This window comes from Euprymna scolopes, chromosome 35 (genome assembly GCF_053919585.1).
Source record: "Euprymna scolopes isolate OS-2025 chromosome 35, ASM5391958v1, whole genome shotgun sequence".
Lineage (NCBI taxonomy): Eukaryota > Metazoa > Mollusca > Cephalopoda > Sepiida > Sepiolidae > Euprymna > Euprymna scolopes.
This window is the reverse complement of record NC_136516.1, coordinates 87,340,502-87,352,722: the sequence shown is the minus strand read 5'-3', so window position 1 is coordinate 87,352,722 and position 12,221 is coordinate 87,340,502. Positions and strand designations below refer to the sequence as shown.

The 12,221-nt window shown below is 32.6% G+C and overlaps 1 protein-coding gene across 3 annotated transcripts in view; it reads left to right on the top strand.

Moving 5' to 3' along the window:
- Positions 1-12,221, top strand: part of LOC145259979 (PHD finger protein 14-like) — a 132,095-nt gene that overhangs the window by 81,132 nt on the left and 38,742 nt on the right. For all 3 annotated transcript variants that reach the window (XM_080117972.1, XM_080117971.1, XM_080117973.1), the window contains exons 13-16: positions 1,138-1,232; positions 6,216-6,306; positions 8,099-8,205; positions 10,571-10,666. In XM_080117972.1, coding sequence (XP_079974098.1) covers positions 1,138-1,232; positions 6,216-6,306; positions 8,099-8,205; positions 10,571-10,666 — 389 coding nt within the window. The remainder of the gene's footprint in view (positions 1-1,137; positions 1,233-6,215; positions 6,307-8,098; positions 8,206-10,570; positions 10,667-12,221) is intronic.

Sequence of the window (12,221 nt, the reverse complement as noted above, 5' to 3'; positions counted from 1 at the left end):
GAAACCTGGAAGGGCGTTCCAAAGTCTAGCAGTTCTGGAGAAGAAACTTTAAGAGTAGAAGGCCTTCTTACATCTAGGGATCTCTGTGTAGGGGTGGGATTTAGCTGCTTGTCAGGTTTATCGGGGGTATTTACATCAAGGGGGGTACAAGGGCTTGTATTTCGTCAGAACACCACTAAAATACTTGTAGAACAGGCAGAGGGATGCAACATTTCGTTGATGGAACAGAGGCTGAAGCCTAGATGCCAGTTCAGGACCTATCAGCTTGACAACTCTCTTTTGAACCCTGTCCAGGAGCGAGAGACTAGTAGCAGATGCACCAGCCCAAATGTGACAACAATACTCCGTACATGGGCGAATGGTGACCTTGTAGAAGTACAGGATACTTTCAGGCATAAGTAACTTTCTAGCATGGAAGAGAGTCCACCTTCTTTGCAGTGACCCTGGCAATGCTCTCAATGTATCTGTTCCAACTCGTATTCCCTGTGAACATTAAGCCAAGGAGTTTGAAAGAAGTACTTTCAGGTAATTTATCTTTAACCATAGCTATTAGTGGTTGAGAAGGTTTCTTGTAACTATTGAAGGAAACAAGCATAGTTTTGGCAGTATTAAATGTGACCATCCATTTTTGTCCCCATTCTACCACAGATTAGAGGTCTTCCTCCTAGTATTTCTGCCATTTCCTTAAATATTTGTTCATTTGTTTTCCCCTTATGCCTGTTATAGAGCGTGGTGTCATCAGCAAATATACCCATCTCAGAGACAATTTTATCAGAGAGGTCATTTATGAATATTAGGAATAATAAAGGTTCAAGGATAGACCCTTGAAGTACACCCGCATTTATATCATATTGTTTAGATATACAATCATTGAGGACAACCTGGATTCTTCTCTTATCTAAGAAGGATTTAATTATGTTAAGTATTTGCTCAGTGATACCGTATGATCTGATTTTCCTGAGAAGACCATCGTGCTAAACTTTGGATCAATTTACATGATTTTTGGTATATGATACCTCTTTCCGTCATGGGTACATATATTATAAAAAATTTTCTTTATTCTGGACAAAGACTGAATATTGTAAGATATTTTTAAAAATTTATGTAAAGATAATTGTTGTTATTGTTTCTTTTCAGTCCCAACACAGAAATTGATCCGTCATTTGTCTTCTAGTCCATCAGTCGTAAAAAAGATGCTAAGGAAAGCTGAATTCATGGGAATTATCACACAGGTAAGCCATTTATCTTTTTTAATCTGTGTTTATCTGCAGTTTAAAAACTTTTTATTTTTTAATCACAATTTTTTTTACATAATTTTAAATAGCACTATGATCAATTCTAAAAGATTTTTTGGTACTTAAAGACAAAAATAAAGAAAAACCTGTATAATATATGGAATGGAAATGAAGCGTTAAACTAAGGAAGAATTTCCCTGCCTGGGAGTATAAAATTCACAAGCAGTTTCCAATTGCATATATATCTCCATTAGGAAGTCCTACCTAACTAATATTCCTGGTGAACTAAATGCAAAAGAGATCCAGACAATTGCACTTAATGGAACAACAAGGATGCTAAAAAGAGCTCCCGGTTGGTTTCAATAAAAAGCTGGGCAATGTTGGCAGCTGGTTTGGCTGCCCCATACCCAACATTACCATCTTGAAAGGAGATGACGACGTTAAGTTTTTGCAACTCTTGTAGGTTGGTGTCAATATCCTCCTACATACAGTGCCTGGAATTCCCAAATTGGTCCCTCATCTATGTAATTTGTTATGTATGTAACCGTGATTTAACAAAAATATCATATTCCAAAAATCACATAAATTGATAAACTGGTGTTATTTTAAAATTTTATGAATAACCAAAGAATGACTATCTTGTCCGACATTTTGAAAATCATCTAAAAAATAAAAACCAAGGGAGATAACGCAACAATTCCTACTAGATTTATGTTGTAATGCCTATGAATTCCCATTTAAAAATAATTTTCTTTATAAAAATAAGACTTGATTCATTTATGTGATTTTTGGAATATGATATTTTGGTTTCATTACAGGTATGTACATCGTAAAATTTTTCTTAGTTTTAGTTTTTTAATATAGAGGGACTTCTAGACAAGAACTGTTTTTTTATTGTGATGTGATTGTTTTTCAAGATGCAATTTTCAAAATATTATTGTATGGTGATCTCATTTAAAAATATTTTTTTAAATATTCTATGATCTGATTTATATATAAAAAAAAATTATCAGACATGATTTTTTAAAAATATTTTACAATCATAACACAAATCTATAACATACTAAAACATTTTGTGTTTGTATGTATGCTATCACTTTTCACGCACATTAAAAAAAAGGTCAATCAAGGCTACTCATAAATATGGTCCTGTATGTCATATTTAAAGGCTGATTGAAATTAAAACCAAAAGCAATCAACAAGTATTAAAAACTATTTAATTGCCTAAGATCAACCACTTAGGCAATTAAATACTTTAAAAGGGTTATAACTTTAAGAATTAGTTTTTTTTGCTTTTTCTTTTTTTTTTTTATAACGTAAATAATTTATAAATGCCAAGAGACTTTATCACAACCTATTTTTTAATTTCTAAACATGTTTTCAACACTAAAATGCATGCTTACACTTTTGTTTTAAAAATTAAACAAGTAGTGATCAAGAGGTATGCTGCTTGAATAATTTTCAATTGCGTTAAATGTTTAAAAAAAAAAAACATAACCTCTTTTAAAATCTTTTAGTTACCTCAGCGATCGATCTGTTGATTGTTTGGTTCTTTGTTAATGAAATTCAAAAATTGAAATATTGAATTTAAAGTGAAACCAATCGTATCTACTGAATTGCCATCATGTTACAGTAATGAAAATATCCAAAATTTATGAAAAACGATAAGGTAGAAAATTAATTACTAATGAAAATAGTTTTCGAAAAAAAAATCAAATGTGTATATAAATTAATGGCATTAAGTCAGGGGAAATAACTCTGTTCAACTTGTTACGATAATGGTGGATTATCAAGCAATCATCTATTTGTACAAAGTACATGTTTTTTGTAATAATGCAGAAATATTTAACTAATTGTGATATGACAATTAGATAATATTGCTTATTGTTGAAATTTATAAAAGCAGTAAGTAGTTATCATTGTTTTTTAATGAAAACTCTTCTTTTTTTGGGGGGGGGATGTTGGATTTTGCTACATTAACTAAAAGAACAGATTGCTTTTAGTTTCAATTTCAATCAGGCTGTTAGGAATCAGCTTATAAATGTGACATATAGAGCCATATTTATGAGTGGACCATGGATCAATCATGAATGATAGTGATTGTGATATCGCTAAGGTAAAGAAAATTTGACTTTACCTATTTTTAAAATGAATTATTCCAAAATCAAATTATATCATCCCATTGACTAAACCAATACATAAAAGGGTACTTATTTTATTGGTTTTAAGAATATTGGACAATTAATTTTACTGTTTAATACTGATGCAAAATAACCCCACTCCATGAACCAAAAGAAAAGGAAAATCTGAATGATTTATGCACACAACAGAAAGAAAATATAGTACACCAAAAATCATGTTAATTAAGTAGTTTTATTTTTAAATAAGAATATCAAATTTTATCACTAGATAACAAGAGAAGATCTCACGGTGCCATCTTGAAAACGGTCTGCAGGAACAAAGGATACCTCCAAATACTTTAAACTTTTGTGAGATTTAAGAAAGCCATTCTTAACATGGGAAAGTGAGGTGGCATTGGAAAAACTCAAATTTGCTTAAAAATGATTTTGTTTTCCAAAAATAAGACCACTTAATCAATTGACGATATTTGGTATACAGTATTTTTTTTCTGTCATTGGGTACTACGTCATAGATTTTTCTTTTTGTTTTTCTAAAGGGAGGAGTTCTGAACAAGGGCGTATTGCTTCAAAAATAATTGCTACAATTTTTAAATGAAGCAGAACATATTAGTTGTTTTTATTTTTAAAAGAATATTTACTTGAAAATAATTATTTTTACAGTAGAAAAAAAAAAAGCAAGTTCAATACTATTAAGAATAGTATTGAATTTGAGAGATATTTACAAAATCCAGGTTATTATTATTAATAGTAAGCTGTACAAATTGATGTAGAAAACACCATGGAATTTTCACTGTGTCCAACTAATTATCAATATTATTAGAAGGTCCATTCTGCATTGCCCGTTTACTCATCTACTGTTCCCAGCCCTGATACAATTTTTAATTTTCAAATTATAAAAAAAAAAAAGTATCCGTTCCATCACAAGTGACAGATATTACATTTTTAAAAATATCAACCAAGAATTGAAAAAATAAGCAACACTCCTTTTATTATATAATCTTTTAATTATTTGAGAGTAAACAGTTACATATGGTCACTACAAATAGCCATCTGTTTCAGTCAATGAGACTTCCTCAGGTGTCCCAGAACCCCTCGACGCCACAAAGAAAATGGGGAAAAAAAATTGTTCAGCTAAAATTTTTTTATTTTTTAATTATTTAAAAAAAAATTTTTTCTTAATTTTTTTTTTTTACAAGGTGATCACCACTTATCAAGGCTCGGAAGCCACTCAGGGATAAAGGTTATTACATGTACAGTATGTTAGTGTGGGGATTTAATAAAAGTGTCTACTTAAGGGGGCGGTTCATCAGGAATTTGTTTACGTTGGACTTGAAGACATCCAGGTTGTAGTCAGGTGGGAAGCAGGCAGACGGGACAGAGTTCCACAGGCATGCAGTTCTAAGAAAGAAGCTTTGTTCATGGAATCTACATTTTGATTTAGGCACAGATAAAGAGTAGGGAAAATTTTTGACTGGTTTCGGCTAGACTGGTGTTTTTTGTCCATCAACCACTACTCTTATGAGCCTATCAGAGAGAAATGATTTAATGATAGAGAAAACATTTCCAGTTATACCGTAGCTGGAAATCTTGTGAAGTAGGCCTTTATGCCATACCTTGTCGAAGGCCCTTGATATGTCAAGAGCAATTGCCCTAGAAAGGAAGCCTTTGTCAAGAGGTTCACTAATCCTATGAGATGTAACCGTTAGCACATCTGCGGTAGATCTTGCAGAACGGAAACCATATTGCGTGTCACTAAGAAGGTTATTTCTGCTGAGGTGGTTGACTATTTCTCTTATATTAAAAAAAATTCAAACTGACCGATTTAAATCCTGAGTCTCTTTTCAGATCAAGAGAGGTAACTTTCTTTTTTGATTTCAAGATTGCACATTAAGTGGGGGTCACTATTGAATAAGTTATGTCGGAACTGCTTTCTACATTAGGATTGTATTATTTGATTCAGATTACTGTTCTGGCTCTGTCGGTGGGGCATTAGAATACGCCGACTGCCCCCCTGCAGAGGGTAAAAGTCCCTCAATGGGGGTCCTGGATATGACCTTAAACTATATCCAGTGGTGAGGCCCCAGCTTGTGGGCTTTGGGGAGTGTGGAGCCACCCTTTAATTACCATTGCTCCCAGGTCCACTCTGACCCGGACTGGTAGTACCTGTTAGGGTCCCAACTATGGGTTAAATAGAAACCGATGTGAAAACAACAAATATATTCTATAAAAAAAAATTTTCTTCAAAATCTTTGAATTCGGCATTAAATAACTCAAAAAGGGTTGATATGCCGTAAAACAACCAACCAACCAATCAGATTACTGTTCTCATCCTGGACGTTATTTATTGTAATCTTTGACTTTCTTTAGGTGCATCTCGTTCCACTCTAGAAATCTAAATGAAATTTCATATAGAACCCTTTAATTCCTGGAGGTAGTTTGCTCTTGTTTCTTCAGTGGATGATCTATGTAATTTCTAATTATAGATTTCTAGGTGTCACCTGTACTGAGGATTGAACCATCAACCTCCAGAATACTGTCAGTTAGAAATGATTATTACTTAATATTTTTGTTTCATCATGGTTACATCGGCTGAAATATCATGAGAATAATAGCATCTAAGATGAAAGCCATAGTCCGATAGTACAAAGATAAAGGTTTTCTATTTCTATTTAGCATTATATTGATAAATTCTATGGTAATTTTGTTGAATATTTATTTCTCTAATGATACAAAAAAAAAATCTTCATATCTATGATGATTTAAATGTTTTTTAAAATCTCTTGTATTCCATTTAAAATTTTTTTAAATTTATTTATTTATTTATTTTTTTCTTTTTCAGATTCAAAACGTTTCTCAGGACAAACAAGAATCAAGAAAAAAATGGCACATGTCTCCCGCATTATCTTTAGAATTCATTAGTTATTATCTTGGTAAATTCTTCTACTTGCCTATTCCTTTACCAATGAAAGAAATCCAAATTCTTCTTGGTCAACTAAGTACTTTTGCCCACAGTTTTTTTTTTTTTTTTTTTTTTTTTTTTTTTGGTTTAAAAATGTGTTTGAATTGCTTCAGCACAAAAAATATTTAATCCTGGATTCTATTATTGGTCAACTAAGTTTTAAAATCAAGAAAATTATGCTATAAACATTGTATTTGTTTTATCTTCCTATGTTGTCTAATATATATATATAAAATTAAGTCGGTCAGTTTTCCTACATAAATGTGCAATTGTGCATTCATTAAACAGGCTGTGATCGTTATGCTGATCTAAAGTTGTTGTCCAATCCAGTCAATGCTGCAACAAAGGAATTTTCCTTCCAAACAAAATACTAAAAGTCTAGTTTACAAACTAATAACGGGAATTAATTTTTTTTTTAAGATTATAAATTTTCTTAAGTCTATTAGAAAACTTGCAAAATTAATTTTCCCTGACCATACCAGAATATATATGTCTTATTAACCCAGTCCTTCAGCTAAGAACACCAAGGGTTCACCTTTTACGAATAGGCACACCAGCTTAACTCCTGCTAAGCACTCCAAAGAACCAACTGACTTTCGCAAATGTCCAACTCCAACCCCCTGTACCCCACTTTCAGAAGACCAGTTCTGACTGCCTCCTCTCCCCTTCCCATCTCCTGGAATCTTTTCACTTGTGAAAGATTCTGGCCTTTGTTAATGGTCACCATTCGACCATCTAGAAGTTGACTACTCGAGATATCCACTGGAGATAATGACTAGACAGTCTCCCTTCAAAAAGGCTTATCTGCAGATAATTATGGTCATTGCTTTTCTCAAATGATTTTCATTCCATAAGAAGCTTATTTTATTTCAAATAAAGAAAACCTCTCTTGGGTGTCTATACTTTAAACAGAGACATTTTCAATTCTCTGTGCTTCCCCAGTTTTTTTTTTGTTTTTTTTTAGCCAAGTATCTATCACCTGCAATGTCTGCCACTTGTATGCATCATTAAAACATGCAGCCTAGTTATTTTTACACCTACTTCAGACCTAAATAGCATCTAATACAAAAATTGATATTTGATTCTGGCTAGCTTTCTCTTATTGAACGTTGGTGCATGTTATTAGGAACGTAAAATTTTAATGAGATTTTAATTCTTTACAACTTATGCTCGGATTATTTTTCAGAGGGAAACAAACCTTTTCTTTCAGCAAATGTAAATTCAAGATGGAAGCCAATTATGCTTTATAGAAGTATGATAGATTTCTTGCATACTAACTGTATATATATCCAGCCTTTTCATCCTGTACATGTGTTATATACTATAGCAGGTCTAGCCAGAATTGACTGGGGCAAAAGAAAAAAACAAAAAAAATAAAACCTATTTGTCTCTCTCTCTCTCACTCTCCCCTCCTGGTTTTCCCCTTGCCTTTTTCTTCTCTGACCAACTCATTCCTGTTTCTCTCTGGACATTTCTTTACCCTTTTCTATCTATTTATCTGTCTCTCTTTGTTTTCTCCTTCCCTTTTCTCCTCTGACTAGCCCATTCCTCTCTCTCTCTCTCTCTGGACATATTCCTTTATATCTATTCTTTGAGGAATGAGTTGGCATAAGGGAATTAATTCCTTAATAAAAAAAACTCAGTTACTTTCCTTTAGTTAGTATATAAAATGGCTGGCGGAATCTGTGTCAGTTTATGTTTATATAATAAATACATCTTCAGATTTTATTTAATTAGCTTCTTTTTTTTTTTTTTTAATTTAGATCGAAATGCACGGATGGATACAATGAAAATTAACATGAAAGAACTTTCTTCACAAAATGACAAACTTCAGGAACAACAAAAAGTGCTCAGGGTTCAGTATGATCAGGTAACCATCATTTTATATTGAATGGACAAAATACTTGTGTGTGTGTATATATATATATATATAGCGCATAAGCCTGAAGAGTCCTAGAGTGGATGAAACGTGGAATATTCAGTGTAGCTTAATCGCCATATCTATTTTATAACTTACTAACTAGCTCTACCTGCGTATTGAGCACTTTTGAAGTAAATACTTAAAGTTTACGCATAAATTTATACTCTCGTATATTTTATGTGAGTAAATGAAGTAGTTATATATATATATATATATATATATATATAAATTTAAAATAGATAAACTGTTCTAAAAACCATTTGAAACATTTTATTAAATAAGAAAAAAAAAGGGTGAATGATTTTTTTTTTCTCAATCATTCGCTTTTTTTTTTTTTCTTCTTTAGTTCTTATGACATCTTTGTTATTTTTCCCCCCTTTTTTTTGTAATTGAAATGTATCTTATTAATTTTGGACTTAAGAAAATCCATTATCAGAGACGGAAGGGTCCTTTTTTTTCTGTTTTTTTTTCTCCTTCGTAAGTTGAATATCTGTGCTCTCGTGTTTGTATTTTGAATATATGTGCTGGTGTTGTCATTCGTACCCAGTAGAGCTCTTCAATGTGAGCTGCTTAGGTGTGTGGTAATCCAGTTTTAATAAATTGGCAGAAGCTCTTAAAGCCCCATTTTATAAAGTTAAAAATTTCAAATGAACAGATAAACTGTTTCAAAAACCACTTGAAGATGCAAACATTTTATTAAATGAGAAGAAAACAAAAAAAAAATGTACATCTTTGGTTTTTTTTGTTTTTGTTTTTTTCTTATTTTGTAATTGAAATGTATCTTATTTGTTCATTTTAATTTTTATAAATGGTGCTTTAAGAGTTTCTGCCAATTTTATCATATATATATATATAACTTTTATTCACTTTAAAGAAGATTTACCACTGAGCTATAAGGGGCTATTGTGATTAGGGTCCAGATTTAAAAGATATATCCTAAGTGATGAGTTGTGCAGGGAGATGTTTGTTCACATTACATTTAAATTTTTGTATATTGGTACAGTCAGAGTAACAGTGTAGGGATAGAATTCTGAAGGCAAGCATTTCAAAGAAATAAACTATTAGAGTAGAAAGTTTTCTAGCATCTGGAAACCTTTACAGTGAAGGGGTGGGATTTTTCTGCTAGTTGGGTTAGTTGGGGGGGGGGGATACAAGTGTTGTAATATTGTCGGAGCACATTTTCCATGGAAGTATTTTTTAAAACAAGCATAATGATACAAGATTATGGCGATGGGATAGGGTTTGAAACTAGATAGACAATGTGGAACCTGTAATCAACATTTTAATCAAACGAATATGCTTCTTTGTGTTATTTGGGTTCTGTGAACTACGGTTCTCAGGTAAGGTGTTATTTTCAGAATGTTTCGACGATGTAACCTCTGACTTTCTCCAGGTGAATCTTGTTGAACTCTGGAATTTTGAACTACGCTTTTTATTTAATCCATTAGGTAATTTGCAATTGTAATTTTGAGTGTCACCTGCACTGAGGATTGGACCTTTAACCTCCAGAACAGTGGGACCTACAACTGAATTTTACCAAGTACTTTATCCACTACACCATGGATCCTTGCGAATTAAAACTTCTATCCAGTTATGGCTGACAAAATGAGAACATGACATGCTACCCCTGTGGATTAGATAAAGTTAGCAATTCACATGGACAATAAAACGCTTTGAATAATCAGATTTCAAGGGGGTTTCTGCTAAATATTCTGCTGATATTTTAAAAACCAAAAATACTTTAAGTCCTTAAAATACCATCGTTTTGTTCGGAAATGAATATACTTTCAAATGAATTAATAAATAAAAATGTACATTATATATTTTTAGAGTTTTAAGCAAATAAGTGATAAAAATATGAACCTCATAAAACAGCATTTTCAGTAAGATTTTGTCGTCCCCCCCCCCTGATTTGTAAATGCTTGTACCACGTTTGTATGAAGAATTTTGTAATTAAATCTTGGAACCAATCAGGAGAGGCGTTAATTTTAATAATTTAGGGTGCCCAAAATATTTTTGACCATTTATTTTTTTTGTAGTGTTAAAAATAAAACTTCAATATGACGAGTATCGAACATTTTGAAAAAAATTTTCTTTGGATACCCACTAGTAAATAAATCAATTTTTTTTACTATTTTTATCAATTGAAAGTATAATTGTATGTTATGTAAGACCACAGTAATCAGTAGCAATTTAAAAGGGCCTACCTGAATAAAAAACCCGAAAAAAACAACAAAAAAAGTTTTTATTTATCAGTATATCAGCTCATCATATATAAATTACTTTTATTTTATTTTTGTAATTTTTTTTGCAGTTGTTAAATGAAATAAATCGGTTGAAAGACTCAACCAGTAAAATGCAGCAAAATGGTGAAGAGACATGGGGCATCCTTACAGATCTTTCAGGACAGGTAACCATTTTATGTTATTTAGTTTAGTAATTTTATTTTATAGTAATTTCAGGGTTTTTTTTTTTTTTTTTTTTTTTTTCTTTTTTAAACCAGCTAAAGTGCCTAAAGTTGAGAATATCCATTCTGGCATGGAACTTTTGCATAAAATTTTATCTTATATTGCTTAAATTTAATTGAGAAATGCATATAATGAAAAGGCCTCTCAAGAAAACAAAGATGCACGCTATGTAAGTGCAATTATTACTCCTTCAATATCAATACGGTGGATGACTTTTTTTTCTTTTTTTTTTTTAACATGGGGGTCACCACTTATCAAGGCCCGAAGGCCACTCAATGATAAGGGTTATTGCGTGTACAGTAATCAATGAGATAGTATTGTAGTAATCATTAGTATTAGGGGTTTTGATAGTGTCTTACTTAAGGGGGCGGTTTGTCAGGAGTTTGTTTATGTTGGACTTGAAGACATCCAAGTTGTAGTCAGGTTGGAAACAGGCAAGCGGCAGAGAGTTCCACTGGCGTGCAGTTCTAAGAAAGAAGCTTTGCTCATGGAATCTACGTTTGAATTTAGGCACAGATAAAGAGTGGGGAAAATTATTGACAGTAGTTTCAGCCAGACAGGTGTTTCTCGTGAAAGATTGGCGAGGGGGGATGAGGGATTGGAGCTCAGACGAGCACTGCCATGAAAAAAAACGATAAATAAAAACGTCTCTTCTGTGGGAGAGAGGTTGCAGGGAAGAGAGAAGGGCATCCCCCACTAAACCACGAAGTCTATTTTGTACACTGTCAAGGCAGGATAGGCTATTTTTAGCAGCTCCTGTCCAGATGTGGCAGCAGTACTCCATCCTTGGACGTACTTGGCTTTTATACAGATAGAGAATTGCATCAGTAGTGAGATATCTTCTGGAGCGGTAGAAGGATCCCACCATTTTCCCAGCGTCCCTGGCAACAGATTTGATGTACGTGTTCCATTTCAGATCAGGAGTAAAGGTCAAACCCAGAAGCTTGTCAAAACATGGTGCTTCCCCAAGATGAGAGCCATCCATTTCAATTGATGCCAGATGGGGATCAGAGCGATGATGACTTGGAACCATTTAAACCTTGGAATGCATGTCTCTTTATCTGCCTGACATGTTTTGTTACATACATCTCATGACTACAGGTGACTCGAATCTAGTTAAAATCGAAATTCATCCGACTTGCAAATAATACAATCAACTCTGCACTTATTGCAAATACTGAACGATTTATCAAACCACGCTGATGATTAAATTAGAATTTAGCATCGTTATTGGTTAATCAAGATTATGGTTGGACACAATTGTAATTGCATTATGGCAGAAGAGAGAGAGAGTCATTTATTTTAAGCATGTTATTTATGATATTGGAATTTTTGGTGCTCCTTTGTTATTAGGGCAAAATTTGAAAATTTAAATATTAAATTTCAAGTATAACCAATGGTATCAAATTGTCATGTCACACTAATAAACATGTCCAAAAATTATGAAAGACAATAAGTTAGAAAATGAAATGAAAGCAGTTTTCAATGACAATTATC